Raw genomic sequence first — 19,558 nt, forward strand, 5'->3', positions numbered from 1 at the left:
TTTATAAAGAACACACAAAATCATTTAATCTTTAAAAATGTGCTTTTGTTTTCCCTTGTTTACATTTAGCAATACTGACGTAAAATGATCACATATTCCATGTTAAAAAAAGAGGAATAAAGCCTAAACAAATGTATTCCTTGGTGCAGTGGGTTGAATGGTGGTCCCCAGAAAGATACGTCCAAGTCCTAACCACGCCCCCCACCAGTGAACGTAACATTATTTGGAAAAGAGTCTTTGCAGATGCAATGAAGCTAAGGAGTTCAAGATGATATCATCCTGGATTAACTGGGTGGCCCCTAAAGCCAATGATAAGCCTCCTTAAAAGAGACTTAGAGGAGAAGTCCACATGAGGCGGAGATTGGAGTGATACAGCCATAAACCAAGGAATGCTTGGCGCCACCAGAAAGTGAAAGAGGAAGGATTCTCCCCTGGAACCTTTGGAGAGAGGCCCTACTGACACCTCGATTTCAGACTACTGGCCTCCAGAACTGTGAGAGAATAAAAAACAGTCTAGTGAGTCAACCAAGGACCAGAGCCAAAGTAAGGCAATGAACGGCTGTGGGCTCCTGCTGGGAGCCAGCAAAATATTAGGCCCTGTTTTTATCAGATTACACAGCCTATCAATAAACATTGATTGTAGAAGAGGTAGGTAAAGTTGCTCATTCATTCTATAAATAATTTGGTAAGCACCTACTTTGTCCCAGGCTATGCTAGGCTCTGGGAAACAAAGCTGAATAAAAGCCTCATAGGTTAGGGGGTAGAGTGAAGAGGTGAGCCAGAAATAGAAAGGCCTAGGGTCCCACTCACTGGCTGTTTGGGCATTTCATTTAATCTCTCAGAGCTTCAGTTTTCATGTTAGTCTCATGAGGATAATATCTGCCCTTATTTACTGCCTGAGGCTGTTTCAAGGATCGCTTGAGATAATGTCTTAAAGGGCTTCCATGATTATGAAGTTTACAGAATTGTAACCTTGATGCTGAGAAGAGTACAAGCGAAAGTAAAAGAGAGAGTCTCTAACCTCAAGAACAGCGGGATGTGTGTCTCCATTCCTTACTATAGTGGCCAGGGCAGGTGTCACTAATCAACTCTGTCTCTCTGAATCTAGATAAGGTCTTGAAATCTTTTCAACATGGTCCTCTAGGCGAACAACTAGCCACCAGCAATTGATTACGACTGATATATGAGATGTAACTTTGTCACTCCTTTTTACTTAGAATAAAAGGACATACGAAAAGATATGTTAGGTAAGAATAAGACTGTAGATATGGGTCAATTGGATCAAAGTGAATGACATGGAATACAGATTTTATAGCCAGTTAAAGGAGATGGAGATCAATGTGGCTGGAGCAATGAGGGAAGATTTAATGGGTTAGAATCCCATCTTAAGTGTCCTCATGCCATCCTGTAACGCCATTACTATCCCATATTGCAATTTTCTGTCTGTGTCCCTCTGTAGACCATGAGTACCCTATGGGAAAAGGTGATGTTTGTTCAATATTGTACCCCTACTGTCTTGTACAACGTGTGGCACATAACAGGCACTCAAATATTTGTTAAATAAATGCATTAAAAGTTGATGAGTCTTGATCAACAGATAGGATTCAGATGGGAAAAATGCAGAAGGGAGGCATTCTATGGAATAAGAACACAGGGGCAAGGACTTGAGGCTTTTCGGGGAGAGAATTAGGAGGCTGATGTGAAAGACTCATGTTATTGCTCCTAACAGTATTTTTTGGCTTCATTTCCTTGGGAGATTGTCTTTGTCCTCTTAAACAAAACTCTGAAGACTTGGAGAAGTACCACCCACCTTCCAATCACCAGCATATCCACCATTCTTACCCTTGAGCACCTCATTAATATATTGATTAAAGTAGTCTACTCTGAAGGAATCATCAAAGAGGTCTTCACTTTCCCCTATGGGCATGCCATTCCCAGCCAGGTAAATCGGAACTTTTCCTCCTGTGTATTCCAAGGATACAAACTGCAACAGCCTCCTTAAACCCCAGGGTACCACTCGAATCCAAGGAGATGAGGTCTGAGGCCATGCAGGGTCCACATGTTGTGAGAAGCCTCCGATGGTATCATAGCTGGGGATGCAGGTATCTTGTTGGGCCTTGCTGATGAGACGGGAAGTGTAATGGGACAGACCCAGAAAATCAGCGGAGCCTTTCAGGAGCTGCTTCTCTGCCTCAGTGAACTCAGGGAGCTGAGCCACAGGACTGGGGCACTGTTCGTTCATCTGTTGAATCTGAGCCCTCAGGGCAGCTGGATAGTCTCCATCCACAAAGATGGGGTGTGCAAACCAGCCCAGCATGAAATGCAAGAAGCGCTCAGAGGCGCTCAGGTCCTCGGGACTCTCTGGAGACAGGGGTTCTGCCCAGTCTGAGTTCAGCACAATGCCCATGCGTCCCTGCTGCTGTGGGCGATGGTGGTTATTGTAGTGGTGCCAAGCTCTGGCATGAGCCTTGAGGACCAAGTGAGCCACCTGGTGAGGAAGAAAGAAGGAAATACAGTGCTTAGTAACAATAACAGCAACGTCAACAACAGCACCAACAAGCCAATAACAAGTCAACAACAACAATGTCAACAAGTTAACGCCAATGTCAATAATGTCAGCAACAGCAATGATGAAAATGTCAACATTAATAAGCTCAACACTAATGTTAACAATGTCATCAACAAATTAACAATGGCAACAATATCAATGAAAACATCAAGAAGTCAACAACATCAACAAGAAGTTAAGACTGATGCTAACAATATCAACAAGTCAGCAACATGGACAATGTTGACATCAACAACAACATCATCAGTGCCAGCAATATCAACAATGTGGACAACAACGTCAACAAGTCAACATCACCATCAACAGGTCAATAGCAACAGCATCAACAAAGACAATTATTGATGAATTCTCTCATGTAGTCCTCACAACTTTATGTGGCAAGAATCCTTATTATTATCTCTACACAGATGAGGAAAAGAAGATCCAGAGAGGTGTAGAATGCAGGCAGTCTGACTCCTGGCCTGTACCGTCACCCACAATGCTATCCTGCCTCGGTCCTCAATAAGTACTTATTGACTAATTAATCAACAAATAATTCTGGTGAGGGGGGATCATTTTAGCTAACACACAAACGAGAGGACAAGTCTTTCTGTTCTCTTTTCTACTTACTGAAATCTAGGAAGAAAGACCACAACCAGGAATCTCTTTGTAGACTTAACTCATGATCTTACAAAAATCAATAGCTTTCCTTGGTGGAGCACCATGGGAAAACAGGGGAAAAAGCAGGGTGTCTGAAGTATAATAAGCCTAGATTTCAATCTTGACTCTGTCACTAACTTGCTCAGTAAACTCAAACAACCTCCTTTCTCAACTTCAGCTTCCTTGTCTGCAAGAAGTGGTTGCTGATGGATCCATCCAGGGATAGTGTGTATAAGCACCAAGTGGAAACCCGGAGTGCAGGAGGGAGTTTGCTACACCTTAGCTCCCTTTCCTTTTTATCATCTGAAGATGATGATACCTACTTTTGAAGAATTTCATACCAAAATATGCCCTAGGAAGTCAAACTCCTGGCTGCTTCTTATGTCCCAAATGTTAGTCCTTAACTGGGTCCTAAACTCCAATAGAAAACAGTGCTCCTTTCCAAAAGGCAGGAATGCTTCCCTTCTAAACTAGTCAGTGTCAGGCAGGGCGCTCAATGGAATATTAGATAACCATCAGAAACAATCATTGTGACCATGTAATGACACGGAAAAGTGTTAATGACACATCAAGTAAAAAATGGGCACTAGTGTGATAATGACATGTCACTGTACGTTCATCTATTGTAACAAATGTACCACGATGGTGGCAGATGTTGATAATAGGATGGCTGTGGGGGTGGGGGGCAGGGGATATATGGGAAATCCTGTACCTTCCAGTCAATTTTGTGTGAACCTAACACTGCTCTGAAAAATAAAGTCTACTAAAAAAAAAGGCACTAAACTGAGTGCACACTGTGACTACACTATGAATGCAGGGAAGCCAAGACTGGAAGGAAATACCGGTAGAATTATGAAAGAAACCTTTTCTTTGAAATTTTTCCTTAATTGTATTATAATGTTTAAATTAATAAGTAAAAGCAAGAATTGAAGGAAAAAAGTGAGGTGGACTTTCTTATCAAAGTCTCTGTAGAAAAATCTCAGTAGCCACAGCTGTAGAGATAAGAAGCCTAAGGAGAAAATGTTGAGATGAGTTTTACAACAATGAGACAAACAGAAAGATTCAAACCTTCCATTTTCAGAAGTGCTCTCTCTGTGGGTGTGGTCACTTGCTGAACAGGAGCAGAATGGAAGCCTTGACTTAAGTGCCATAATTTTGGGGATTTCACTGCATCATTTATTCACAGTATTCAAGCTCACTCTAATTGTGGACATTATGAATTAATCTCTAATTTTCCTTTGTGCGTTAGTATCATCTTCCCCAAAAGCTTTTAACATCTTGAGGGCATGGCCAAGCATCCTACTTAACACCCAGCATGGGGCACACTAAAGACTCATATTTCAGAACAGAATCCAAAGTGTGGCAGGGAAAGTCATACTAACGTGGCTATCCTGAAGAATGTTGCCGGGGAAGCTGGTGGGTTTTCTGGGAAATTTTGAAGAAAAAGGAAAATGATGGAAAGAAGCCACATTAAGCCATTTAAAATTTTGTCTCCAGTACATACATCTCCTTCTCGTTGAAGAAATACCCTGATTGCCTTCTGGAAAGCCAGACTCTTTCTCCCGCCCCACCTCCCCGTCTCTCAGCCAGTGTGTCGAGGGGTAGAGCTGGGACCTGGACCCAAACCAATCAGTGCACTACAGTCCTCTATCCTGGATCCAGTGATTGGTTCAGGAATAGGCATGCCACCCACCCAGAGACGGTGAGACACAGGGCTGTTGTCATCTAGCTACCATTTAGCCCAAGAACAAAGCCAACAAGGGGAGCAAGAGGAAGAAGAGAAATTGGGTCCTGGTGACATCGTTTGTGTTCTGATCAAGCTCTACCCTGATCGGCTAAAACCAAAACTTTTCAGTTTCCTGAACTCATAATTCCCCTCCTTACCTAAGTCAGTTTGGGTTGGGTTTTCTGTCTGCAACTAAGAGTGCTGGTTGACATGGAAAACCTGCTTTGGAGTCAAGTAGACTTAGGCTCAAATGCTGGCTTCAAACTGCTAACCCAGCTGCAAGTTCGTCATGACCAAATTGTTTCTCCTCTCTGAGCCCCAATTCCCCCATCCATCAGCACTGTTCTGAGGATTAATAACTATTGTTAAAGTGCCAGCACAGTGTCTGGACAAAATAAGTTGATTAACAATTTATGGTTCCTTCCCTCCCTTTGATTTCCTCTAAAGGACAAAAAGTAAAGACTTGCTGATGGGAAGATAAAATAAGTTTCTTCTGGGCAAATGTCCTTTCTCCTCCAAAGAGTAAGAGCTGCAAGGATGGGAAATACCTTAAAAGAGGCCACCCCTGGGTCGGAGATGCCCGGCGCGTGTTGGCCAGTGCCGTAGCCTGCGTAGCTCATCACCCACGGCTCGTGGAAGGTCACCCACAACTTCACACGGTCCCCAAAAGTGGAGAAGCAGAAGGCTGCATAGTCGAGGAAGGCATCCACCACAGTCTCATTCTGCCACCCGCCAAGATCCTGCAGGGCCTGAGGCAGGTCCCAGTGGAACAGCGTGACCATGGGCTCGATGTGTGAGTCCAGCAGGCTGTCAATCAGCTTGTTGTAGTAGGCGACACCCCGGAGGTTGGGGCTGCTCCCGTGCCCAGTGGGGAAGATACGGGACCAGGAGATGGAGAACTTGTAGACCTGAGCCTGGAGGCCACGAAGCAGGGCGACATCAGTGTCCACCTTGTGGTAACTGTCACTGGCTACCTCCGGTGTTGCTTGGCCCTTGGTGGCATTCTGGTGCCCTAGTTGGTCCCAGATGCTTGCCCCTCTTCCATCCTCAGCCCAACCTCCTTCCACGTTAAAGGCTCCCGTGGAGACGCCCCAGAGGAAGCCTTCAGGAAAGACATCCTGCAGGAAGGCATCCCTTTCTGCCCTGGACTGGTTGGCAAACATCTCCCAGACTCTCTGATAGGCTGAGTTGGGGGCTGAGGAGTCTCCTGCTGTCTCGAGGTCCTGCTGCAGGGCAGTCTGAAGGGTCAGGTCATGAGACAGAGAACAAGACCTGCTGTGGGGTTGAAGTGACATAGTAAGTAACGACTCTGTGAGCTACAAATGCCCCCAGACTGGTGAATAGTGACAACGTGTTTAGTCAGTAAAGATTCCAGAAACACTGAGTCGAAAGCCATATCCAGAAAGTCACGGGCAGGAAGTGACTGGTAGATGGGAAAATTATTACAATTACCCCTTCTTAGGTGAGTTATTATTGCTCCTGCATGAGTAAAAACACTGTACCAATGCTACTGTTCTCTGCATTAGATCGCCCTTGAATACTGTCTTCGGTTATGACGCCATATTTTTCTTCTTATCATTTATTGTTTATAAAACATAGCTAATAATAATAAGGACTTCAATTTATTGAGTCTCAATTCTGTGCTGGCCACTGTGATAAGAATATATGTATATTATCTCATTTAATTTTCACAATAAATTATGAGATACATACAACTATTTACCTTCACCCTGCAGAGGAGGAAACTGAGACTTAAAGAAATGAGTAACATCTGGGCATCAGGGGGCCAGCAGCTATTTACCAGCTGGTACAGAAGTATTTCAATAATTGAACTACTGGTCCAGCTCTACTGACGTGTACCAGCTAAATATCAACCCCAGTTACAACTTCCTTTCTTCTTCATGCTGCCTGGGTTGTGGACATAATGACAGGAGCTCAAGCATCCATCCTGGACCATGAGGTAGAAGCCTTGTTAACAATATAAGGAATTTGGATTCTTGATGATTATACCCACTCTAGACTGTCTACCTCCAGATTTTATTCATGTAAATGAACCCATATCTTGTTGGGTTTTTTAAAAAGAGAATTTCTCCTTGATCATATAGCTTGCAAGTGGAGGAACACAGAGTGCTTTTAACCACTATGTCAGTATGTATGTGTGTAGGTAGGTAGACATTTATGTGTGTATGTATATCCGAAATAAAACATAACTTAAAAATGCACTCCTTGTGTGGGTGGCCTTTGCAGTGGGGCGACTGTGTCCACTTCAGTGGGTCATGGTACACACACAGGGCAGGACTATGTTGATGAGGTGTGTGGCCCTGTGGGCAGTGGGGCTTGTCAGCTGCTGCAGACATGTGCTTCTCAAACAGCCACACAGGAATCAGCCTCACCTTCCAAAGCCTGAAACAATTGGGTGCTCCTGTGCCTGGGGCTGGCCCTGCTCACCTGCAACCCTGAGAGAGCTGACAACAGCCTTGCAGGATGGAGGCCTACAGCAATTGTAAGCCCCTGAGCCCAGCAACCAGCCACTCTGGGGGCCTACTCACTTAACAGAAAAACTGCAATGGGAATGTGCTATTAGACCTTGCAGCCAATTGTGCTAGGGCTCCCCACGCCCAATAAAATGACTGAAAGGACCAGAGCAGCCACGTGCAGCTGAGCCTTATAACCAGCCAGCCAGGGGGACAGCCTAGCCTTCCCAGGCACCTGCAGCATAAGCAACACTGCCACAACAGAAAGACACATGTAGCCCACTCAGGGGACACTCCGGGAACATTTGTAACTGGTGACGAGAGGGAAGCACACTGCCAGGCCTCACAAGGCATTTCTTACACAAGGCCACCTCTCCAAGACCAGGAGATGTAGCTGATCTAACTAAAACATAGATATAAGCACAGAGAAAGAGGCAAAATGAGGAGACAAAGGAATACATTCCAAGCAAGGGAACAGGACAAAACCCCAGAAAAAGAACTAAATGAAACAGAAATAAACTATCTACCCGACAGAGAGTTCAAACAAAGAATCATAAGGATGCTCACCGATCTTGGGAGAAGAATGGATGAACTCAGCGAGAACTTCAACAAAGAATTGGAAAATATAAAAAAGAACCAATCAGAAATGAAGAATACAATAACGGAAATGAAAAATTCACTAGAGGGACTCAGTAGCAGAGTAGAAGATACAGAAGAATGCATCAGTGAGCTGGACGAAAGACTAGAGGAAATCACCCAAGCTGAACAGATAAAAGAAAAAAGAATTAAAAAGAATGAGAACAGTCTAAGGGCCCTCTGGGACAACACGGAGCACATTAACATCCGTGTTATAGGTGTCCCAGAAGGAGAAGAGTGAGACAAAGGAGCAAAGAATCTATTTGAAGAAAAAATAGCTGAAAACTTTCCCAACCTAAAGAAGGAAACAGACATCGAGGTACAGGAAGAACAGAGAGCACCAAACAAGATAAACCCAAAGAGGCCCACACCAAGACACATCATAATCAAAATGTCAACAATTAAAGATGAAGAGAGCCACAAGAGAAAGGAAACAAGTTACATACAATGGAAACCCCATAAGGCTATTATCTGACTTCTCAGCAGAAACCTTACAGGCTAGAAAGGAGTGGCACCATACATTTAAAGTACCGAAAGGAAAAAACCTACAGCCAAGAAAACTCTACCTGGCAAGGTTATCATTCAGCTGGAAGGAGAGATAAAGAGGTTCCCAGACAAGCAAAAACTAAGGAGTTTATCATCAAGAAACCAGCCTTACAAGAAATTCTAAAGGGACTTATTTAAGTGGAAAAGAGAAGAATACAAATAGGAAAAATAAAATTATCAAAAAAAAAAAAGCCATAAAATCACTGGTAAAGGCAAATATAGAATAAAGGCAGCAGATCAACCACCTATGAAGCTAATATGAATGTCAAAAGATGAAAGTACTAAAATTACCTATTTCCATGATAAGAGAATAATGGACACACACAAAAAAAGTGGTTAGATATGATATCAAAAACAGAAAATGTGGGAGGAGGGGAGCAAAAGAGTACAGCAAGAGGTCAAATTAAGAAAACATCAAGTGAATATAGATTACTACATACATAGGTTATTATATATGAACCTCATGGTAATCACAAGCCAGAAACCTGTAATAAATACACAAAAAATTAAGAGAAAGGAACCCAAACATAATACTAAAGAAAACCATCAAACCACAAGGGAAGAGAGCAAGAGAAGAAGAAAGAAACAGAGAAGAACTACTAAAACACTCAGAAAAAAATTAACAAAATGGCAATAACTACATTCTTATCAATAGCTACTTTCAATGTCGATGGACTAAATGCTCCAATCAAAATGCATAGGTGGCCGATTGGATAAAAAAACAAGACCCATATATATGCTGCATACAAGAGACACACTTTAAACCTAAAGACATTCACAAACTGAAAGTGAAGGGATGGAAAAAGATACACCATGCAAATGGCAATGAAAAATAAGCTGGTGTAGCAATACTTATATCAGACAAAATAGACTTTACGACAAAAACTGTAACAAGAGACAAAGAAGGGCACTACATAATGATAAAGGGAACAATCCAACAAGAGGATATAACACTTGTAAATATCTATGCATCCAGCATAGGAGCACCTAAATGTATAAGGCAGTTCTTAACAGACATAAAGGGAAAAATAGACAGGATCACAATAATAGTAGGGTATTTTAACACTCCACTTACATCAATGGATAGATCATCCAAATGGAAGACCAGTAAGCAAACATTGGCCTTAAAGGACACATTAGACAAGATGGACTTAGTAGATATGTACAGAACACTCCATCCAAAAACCACAGAACACACATTCTTTTCAAATGCACATGGAACATTCTCCAGGATGGATCACATATTAGGCCACAAAACAAGTCTCAATAAATTTAAGAAGATTGAAATAGTACCAAGCATCTTTTCTTTTTTTTTTTTTTAAATTATTATTATTTTTTTGTGTGTGAGGAAGATTAGCCCTGAGCTAACATCTGATGCCAATCCTTCACTTTTTGCTGAGCAAGATTGGCCCTGGGCTAACATCCGTGCCCATCTTCCTCTACTTTATATGGGATGCCGCCACAGCATGGCTTGAAAAGTGGTGCTTCGGTGCGCGCCTGGGATCCAAACCTGCGAACCCTGGGCCACTGAAGTGGAGCGTGCGCACTTAACCGCTATGCCACCTGGCCGGCCCCCCAGCATCTTTTCTGACCACAACAATATGAAACTAGAAATCAACTACAGGAAGAAAAGCGGAAAAGCCCCAAATATGCAGAGATTAAACAAAATGCTACTGAACAACGATTGGGTCAATGAAGAAATCAAAAGACACCTGGAGACAAATGAAAATATGACATACCAAATTTATGGGATACAGCAAAAGTGGTTCTAAGAGGAAAGTTTATAGCAATACAGGCCTACTTCAACAAATAAGAAAAACCTCAAATAAACAATCCAACAGTGCACCAAAAGGAACTGGGAAAATAACAAACAAAGCCCCAAATCAGTAACAGGAAGGAAATAATAAAAATCAGAGCAGAAATAAATGAAATAGAGACTAAAAAGCAATAGAAAAAAATCAACGAAACTAATTCTTTGAAAAGATAAACAAAACTGACAAGCCTCTAGCTAGACTCACCAAGAAAAAAAGAGAGAAGGCACAAATAAATAAAATCAGAAATGAAAGATGAGAAATTACAACAGACACCTCAGCAATACAAAAGATTATAAGAGAATCCTATGAAAAGCTATATGCCAACAAATTGGACAATCTAGAAGAAACGGATAAATTCTTAGAATTATACAACCTTCCAAAACTGAATCAAGAAGAAATAGACAATTTGAATAGATGAATCACCAGTAAGGAGATTGAAACAGTAATCAAAAACCTCCCAAAAAATAAAAGTCCAGGACCAGATGGCTTCCCTGGTGAATTCTACCAAACATTCAAAGAAGACTTAATACCTATCCTTCTCAAACTCTTCCAAAAAATTGAAGAGGAGAGGAAGCTTCCTAACTCATTCTACAAAGCCAACATTAACCTGATACCAAAACCAGACAGAGACAACACAAAAAAAGAAAATTACAGGCCAATATCACTGATGAACATTGATGCAAAAATCCTCAACAAAATACTAGCAAATCGAATACAACAATACATTAAAAAGATCCTACACCATGAGCAAGTGGGATTTATTCCAGGGATGTAGGGACGGTTCAACATCTGCAAATCAATCAACGTGATACACCACATTAACAAAATGAAGAATAAATATCACATGATCATCTCAATAGATGCAGAGAAAGCATTTGACAAGATACAGCATCCATTTATGATAAAAACCCTGAATAAAATGGGTATAGAAGGATAGTACCTCAGCATAATAAAGGCCATATATGACAAACCCACAGCTAATATCATTCTCCATGGAGAAAAACTGAAAGCTATCCCTCTAAGAACAGGAACCAGATAAAGATGCCCACTTTCACCACTCCTATTTAACATAGTATTGAAAGTCCTAGCCAGAGCAATCAGTCAAGAAAACGAAATAAAAGGGATCCAAATTGGAAAGGAAGAAGTGAAACTGTCACTATTTGCAGAAGGCATAATTTTATATATAGAAAACCCTAAAGAATTCACCAAAAAACTTTTAGAAATAATAAATGAATATGCTAAAGTTGCAGGATACAAAATCGACATGCAAAAATCAGTTGCATTTCTATATACTAACAACAAAGTAGCAGAAAGAGAAATTAAGAATACAATAGCATTTACAATTGCAACAAAACAAATAAAATACCTAGGAATAAACTTAACCAAAGAGGTGAAAGACCTGTACACTGAAAACTATAAGACATTGTTGAAAGAAATAGAAGACACAAAGAAATGGAAAGATATTCCGTGCTCTTGGATTGGAAGAATTAACAGTTAAAATGTCCATACTTCCTAAAGTAATATACAGATTCAATGCAATCCCTATCAAAATCCCAATGAAATTTTTCACAGAAATAGAGCCAAGAATCCTAAAATTTATATGGAACAACAAAAAACCCTGAATAGCCAAAGGAATCCTGAGAAAAAAGAACAAAGCTGGAGGTATCACACTCCTTGATTTTAAAATACACTACAAAGCTATAGTAACCAAAACAGCATGGTACTGGCACAAAAATAGACACACAGATCAATGGAACAGAATCGAGAGCCCAGAAATAAAACCACACACCTATGGACAGGTAATTTTCGACAAAGGAGCCAACATACGACGGAGAAAGGAAAGTCACTTCAATAAATGGTGCTGGGAAAACTGGACAGCCACATGCAAAAGAATGAAAGTAGACCATTATCTTACACCATACACAAAAATTAACTCAAAATGGGTTAAAGACTTGAATGTAAGACCTGAAACCATGAAACTTCTAGAAGAAAACACGGGCAGTACACTCTTCAACATCGGTCTTAGCAACATATTTTCAAGTACCATGTTTGACTGGGAAAGGGAAACAATAGAAAAAATAAACAAATGGGACTACATCAAACTAAAAAGCTTCTGCACAGCAAAGATAAACATCAACAAAATGAAAAGACAGCCTAACAATTGGGAGAAAATATTTGCAGACCATATATCTGATAAGGGGTTAATATCTAAAACATATAAAGAACTCATACATCTCAACAGCAAAAAACCTAATAACCCCATTAAAAAATGGGCAAAAGATCTGAACAGACATTTCTCCAAGGAAGATATACAGATGGCCAACAGACACATGAAAAGATGTTCAACATCACTAATTATCAGGGAAATGCAAATCAAAACTACAACGAGATATCATCTCTCGCCTGTCAGAAGGGCTATAATTAACAAGACAGGAAATAAGTGTTGGAGAAGATGTGGAGAAAAAACTCTCATACACTGCTGGTGGTATTGCAAACTGGTGCAGCCACTATGGAAAACAGTATAGAAATTCCTCAAAAAATTAGGAATAGAACTACCATATAATTCAACTATTCCACTGTTGGGTATTTATCCAAAGAACATGATAACACGAATGCGTAAAGATACATGCACACCTATGTTCATTGCAGCATTATTCACAATAGCAAAGGCTTGGAAGCAACCTAGGTGCCCATCAAGGGATGAATGGATAAAGAAGATGTGGTATATATATACAATGCAATACTACTCAGGCATAAGAAACGATGAAATCCAGCCATTTGTGACAATATGGATGGACCTTGAGGGTATTATGCTAAGCAAAATAAGTATGAGGGAGAAAGTCAAATACTGTATGCTGCCACTCATAAATAGAAGATAAAAACAACAATAAACAAGCACATAGAGACAGAGATTGGATTGGTGGAGAAGTGGAGAGAGGAGGGTAAAAGAGGTGATTAGGCACATGTGTATGGTGATGGATCGTAATTAGTTTTTGGGTGGTGAACATGATGTAATCTACACAGAAATTGAAATATAATGATGTATACGTGAAATTTATGTCATGGTATAAACCAATAATTTGATTTCATTCTTGATTTGCTATCCTTGGGCTACAAATTGCAAGTGTCTTCCATCGGCTGGAGAATTAGTTTTCAAGGTTAATCACAACCATTTGGCCTTTCAAGGTACCAAAATATCATATTCCCTTCCGGAATTTCAAAGAAGAGTACACGTGTTTGCTTTAGCATTGGCAGTGTAGCATGTGTCCTGCTTTATTTTTAATCTCAACTTCCCTTGAGCATTTTATACATTAAAGAAAACAATTTATATATTTAAAAAAATGCATTCCTTATATGTAATGCAGTCTGATATTTTCTATTCTATTCTAGTCCATTTCTCTCCTTCTCTCTCCTTTTTTCTTTCCTTCCTTCTTTTTTGAAAACATTGGTTGCCAAAAAAACAACTTTAAAAAAAAATATGTAGTAAGACACTTTAATAGTATGGTATACAACATTACCTAATGTATGGGCTTTTAGTTTAATTTCTCAGATCCTTCCTTTTTATACAGCCCTTTCCTCTTTTTTTTTTTTTTTTTTTTGTTGATTAAAGGGCTTTGCCCAATCTGCTTACATGGCTTCGGAAAACCGGGAAACACCACCACCCAGGTAAGGCCCTATCTTGACTTTTAAAATATTGGCCATTTATATTTTCCTTCCCATGACTCCTCACTTGGGAATGTATTTTAATATTCTAGCTTGGTTTCTTTTGCATACCAAAATTGATTTCCCAATCAACCTACATTCATTTCCCAATCCACAAGTCTTGTCCTGCAGGCTTGAAAGCTTGCACCACAGTGTGCAGCAGTTACATCAGCAGGGGGCAACCTTGAGGAAGGGTTGGCACAAGCCAGTGTGTTTGGTGTGGAGGAGGGAACACAGATGGGGAAAGGGGCTGCAGTACAAGAGCATGTCCCTGTCCAAGAGCCACTATTTGGAGAGGGGATGACGCTTAGCCTGGGCTGGCCGAGAGCACAGAACTGGTAGAAGTGACAGGAACACACAGAGGGACCTTCTTCCCATGGAGTGAAGCCTGGGCCTTCCAAACCCAAGCACCTCCTGTTTTACGAAGCATCAACTCACCCACATTTGCTAGAACAGTGGAGAGGGGTAATGATGATCTTTAGTTGTGGGTTATCCAGTCGTGGATTATCCAAAACACATACACGACTCTGGAGCATAACCAGGGACACGAGTGACACCCACTCAGTGCACAGCCTCAGGGGCTCTGACCCAAGCCCCCTGACCCTGACTGTCCTCCTGGCTTGGAGGAAACAAGGTCTTGAAGAAATAAATAAACCACTCTTGGATAAAACAGGACTTGCTGTACAAGACTTGGAGCTGGGAGTCCTGGGTTTCCTAACTTGGGAGGAAACTTAGCACGTGAAGCCTCACTCTCTATGCCCAGCCCTTCCAGGCACCTCTCCTTCAGCTGCCCCCCACCCTAAGCCACCTTAGAGCATCTCAGATAATGCTCTTTTCACCCTCCTCTGGGAAGCAGTGCTGTGTCTCGTGCCACGGTTCGGTATGAGAATCATTTGTGGGCCTCTCTGGCTCACCTCTGAGGTCTAAAATTCTTGGATGAGAAAACGATGTTAGTCCTCTCGGAACCACACCGCCCCCAACCTGTCCCTGCACCCAGCAGGATCTCCATCAACATCCACCTGAGTGAGGACCCCTGCTGTCAGCTTAACATTAGCCAATATTGGACCTTTGCTTCAGACAAAGTACCACGAGGTCAAGGTGTTAGAAAACCTTGGAGCTGGTGTCACATATCATCTTGTGGCTTTGTTATTATTGAGCTCTCAGGGTACCCCTTTTATTATGACCTCTGGAGTTTTATTCTCTGAAAAGACATAGCCCAGCACTCCTTGGCTGACTCCAAGAGCGGTCAGGGAGGGGTTCTGACCTATCCGCTCATTGCACTCTTCATACTCCCAGCACAAAGCCTGATACCTAGCGGCTGCGTGGGGTCTGTTGATCTGAACTGCTGATTTGAAGTGAGTTGAGAAGACCAAACAATAGCAGGAGATACATCTCAGAAAAGCCAATTGCTGAGAGAGGAAAAGTATGAAGAAGAGGTGGCACTGAAGCTTATGACCTTGGACAGAGCTGCGCTAGAAATGTCTGTGGTGAATGACAAGGAGAGCTCTAGCTGAAGCTGTAGGAAGCCAAATGATTGCCTCCAGCCTTTGTTCCGCCTTCACGCGTGGTGCATGAAGCTCACACGTGTACCACACGCTCACGGAGTGCTGAGGGATCTGGGGATCTCCCAATGCTGGCTTCCACACCATCCTTTGCTTGCTCACTCGAGAAGTGCATTGGACTATGAGTGTGTGAGAGTGATGTAATTATGGAGGTAACCTCAAATCTGCTCTAATTTTTTTTTAAGTATGTCATTTACAAATTTTTGCACTTTAGGCATTCGGTAAGATATTATTTGCACCCCCACCATGGATTAAAACCTCTGTCCTGAGAACACCACTGAGTTAGGCTTCTGCCCCACTGCAACAGCTGGCTTTCCCATCTACACTGTCCCCTCATGGGGAAAATGTTTCACATTTGGCACTAGGAAATGGATGCAGAGAACTCATCTCACTTGCTCAGATCACATAACTTCAGTGGGATGGTCAGATCTATCTTTAACCCAGCCTGCTCTTCCGCAGACTCATGCTGCCTCCAACAAGGTCCTAAACTAGAAGGCAGGTGTTCAAATCCCAGCTCTGCTAGTTGTGTGCACTTGAGCGAACTGCAAGGTGGCTGAACGACAGGTGAGAATGCAGACCGTGGGGCCCAAAGCAAGATTTGGTGGGAGACAGGTTCTCCCTGCTGTCTCCTCTGAGCCTTCGTCTCTTATCTACAGAATGGCCACAATAAACTCACTGGCCTGAGAGGCAGATGACAACAGTCCCCTGAGATTACACACGTGAAATAACAGCAGAGTATTCTGCAAATATCAGTTATTGAAAGAGCAACAGGAAACCTAACATTACCTTTTCTCGGAACTTGATGAACAGCTCAGGAAAGAATTAACATCAAACCCAATGGTGAGCACTTGGTCTTTATTTATGGCTGCAAGAGAAGAAGTTTAATTAACTCTACCTGAAGCCCAGCCAACAATATACATGACTGCAGTCAACAGTTTTCCTCACACAACACATGCAAACTTCAAGCAATGGTCCCAAGTCCCCTCTGGGAAATACCATGGGCTAAGGATTTAAGGAGGTCAGAAGTGATTTCTACCCACTTATGACTTAGAACAATGGTTCTCCAACTTCCGCATGCACCAGAATCACCTGCAGAGCTTGTTAAACACAGATTGCTGGGTCCACCTGGAGTTTCTGATCCGGTAGGCCTGGGGTGGGGCTCAAGAATGTGAATATCTAACAAGTTCCCAGGTGATGGTGCTGCTGGTCTGGACACCACACATGGAGAACAACTGATTTAGAAGAACTCGAACATCAGAAAGGGGTGGAATTATTTTTATTGTAGTAAACCACACATAAACATAAAATTGACCATTTTAACTATTTAGAAAGGGATGGAAATCAAGAACAGTAATCATTATGCCGTCAGAGGTGAGTTGGGGTGAGGGTTATTAAGTGGTATCTATGGATGAGTTTCATGAGGTCTGTAAAGCCAGCTCAGCACTGGTTACAGGTAGTAGAAAGGGCACTACCAACTTCTCCCATACTCTAAGCTTACAGAGTGACTGGACTGAACATCAGGGCACCCCGGAACGTGCCTCTGGGCCCCTGCCTGCAGAGTCTCTAGTGGCCCTCAGCCCCTGAAGTCTTAACAGACCTCACATTTCCCTTGACCCGATTGGACCAGGAGCAATCTCCTGATCCACAGCCCACCAATTAGATTCACTCTCAAGAATTTGAACTAAGAAACACGAGGAAATGGTCCATGAGCTGTGGGTCCTAGAACTAAAGGTTTTGGTCAGGTGCCCACCATGGTCACACGCAAGCTGAGTAATGGGAAATGAATAAGGGTAAGCAGAGAGGGCTGGGTGGGGGGAGAGATGAAGACCTTGGAGGGAGGGGTAATGAAAGGGCACAGACAGGCACACAGCATTTCCCATGCTTACACCTGACATCTGAGGCCTGATTGTCTTTATTTCCATAAGACCAAGGCACACTTGGCATTTTTGTACAGAAACTCTCTTCTTTCTTGGGTCAATGGGAGCTAAAGGCCCAACAATAGGAAGGCAAGGGACACTAAACCCATTTGGGGTTGGGTCTCAGACCAGCCCTCCTCCGGTCCTTCCTCCCATTGGAACCCCAGACTTTCAAGACTGCTACCCTTTCAAGCCAGTGCACCAAATGTCACTCAAAACCTCTCCAGCAATGGTGCACTTACCTTCAAAAAGGCTGTAGAGTAGCCCAGCTGGGTTCTTCCTGGTGGAGAGGCAGTCCTGGAGTTTTAGATTGAAGATGAAAACTTTCACTTTTGGCTCAATAGTCTGAAAAAGACAAATGCCAGCAAGTGAACTGAAGCTGCCTAGAATAAGTCTTTTGATAACCGGGACGGATTTTCAAGATAAGAAGCTATGAATGCTCAATCTGGTTTTGGAAATGACCTCTAGCCATCTCAGTTAATAAAGGGAACTGACTGTAGACTCTGAGGGAGAAAGATCTACACTTTTCAATAACAAAGGTCACCTTCCCCACCGAGACCCACCAAAGAGACAGGTTCATCTATGCCTTCATCTCAGGCTTATGAGGCACCTCCTAGATGCAGGCACTGTGTTAGGACCAGGAACAAGGCCATCTGTTCATGTCGGGGCCTGTGTTACTACAAGAAGCCAGGTGCCACCATCATAATATATGGATGTCTGGGGTTTGCTTCAGAACAATTTGGTTTGGGAGGGGGAAGGCAGGGTATAGATGAAACAAGATCAGCCATGAGTTGACAGCTTTTGAAGCTAGGGATGGCTTCATTGTACTTTGCTTTCTACCTTTGGGTGTGTTTGACATTTTCCATAATAAAAAGATAAAAGGAGCTGTCTTCAGTAAAATTGGAGCAAGTGTAATTTTTTCTCTCATTTCTAGCCATTTCAGTGTCAAAGAAAACATCTCCAGGCTGACATGTTGTTTGGCTTCACTTTAAATTACTTTTTTGGGGTGGTTGGGTTTGGTTATTTTTTGCACAATAACTTTTTCCTTCTCTGAGGAGTTAAAGGCCACTGAGAGATACCAAAGCAATTACTTAAAAAGTAGGCAGGCGTGTACTTTATTTTCTCAGAGCCGCCTGTAACCATGTCCCTTCTTTACAGATGAGGTGCCGTAAACTCCGAGAAGCCAAGTAAGTTGCCCAGGACCACAGCAGTGGAGCTAACACTCCCACAGTCCTTTTCTTTCTGTGTGCTGGTCAGTGCAGGAGAGTCAAACTCCTAAGGGAACCGAGGGTTTTCTCCTTCCAGAAAGATCAGTACACAGTGAGGGCAGCTGTGATATCTCAGGGCTGGAGAGCTGGAGGAGCCTCCTGCTGAGTGGGGAATTCCCTGGGTGAGCAGAGCCCTTTCTGATAAGTGGACATGGGACCCTCTCGTGCAACTCCTGTAGCATTCAGAACCTGTGGATGTGCCAAGGCTTTTCCTCGATGTGCTGGGCCTAAGGATGCCCTCTGGCCCTAAGACACCTGTGTGCCGGCGGGAGCAGCAGCTGCGGGTCCTCGAGGCTCCGAAAAGGGCACGTAGGTGCTCTGGGGAGAGCGCAGGGGAATTCACTGGGAGAAGGCATCCGCTCCTCCCCGCCATACCTTCACCCTCTTCCCTTGCAGCCCACAGGAAGAGGCCTCTTAAAGAGGAGAGTGGGGGCCCTGGGATGAAGAGAGAGAGTGTGTTCAGAAGCAAGCTGTGGGCAGGGCGATTCGGGTTCCTGTGGACACAAATCAGCCTTCTCCCCGAGGAGAACTCAGCTGTTCTTCCTGTCCTGGGTGTAGTAACTAATGATCCCTGAGAGGGACAGTCTTGCAGTCTCCTCTCTGGCTCAGTTCTCTCCTCACAACTGCGTGATGACACTGGTCATCCTGAATCTTTGGAGCTGTCTCTGAGCTGTCAAGTGCAACATCTGGAATTTAAGTCCTACCT

The 19,558-nt window shown here is 42.7% G+C and overlaps 1 protein-coding gene across 1 annotated transcript in view; it reads right to left on the reverse strand.

The window, feature by feature from the left end:
* LCT (lactase) overlaps positions 1-19,558 on the reverse strand; it is a 54,696-nt gene that overhangs the window by 20,188 nt on the left and 14,950 nt on the right. The window contains exons 4-7 of the mRNA XM_058548886.1: positions 17,827-17,929; positions 16,455-16,533; positions 5,483-6,209; positions 1,843-2,488 (exon numbers count right to left, since the gene is read on the reverse strand). Of these exons, the coding sequence (XP_058404869.1) occupies positions 1,843-2,488; positions 5,483-6,209; positions 16,455-16,533; positions 17,827-17,929 (1,555 nt within the window). The remainder of the gene's footprint in view (positions 1-1,842; positions 2,489-5,482; positions 6,210-16,454; positions 16,534-17,826; positions 17,930-19,558) is intronic.

This window comes from Diceros bicornis, chromosome 10 (genome assembly GCF_020826845.1).
Source record: "Diceros bicornis minor isolate mBicDic1 chromosome 10, mDicBic1.mat.cur, whole genome shotgun sequence".
NCBI lineage: Eukaryota > Metazoa > Chordata > Mammalia > Perissodactyla > Rhinocerotidae > Diceros > Diceros bicornis.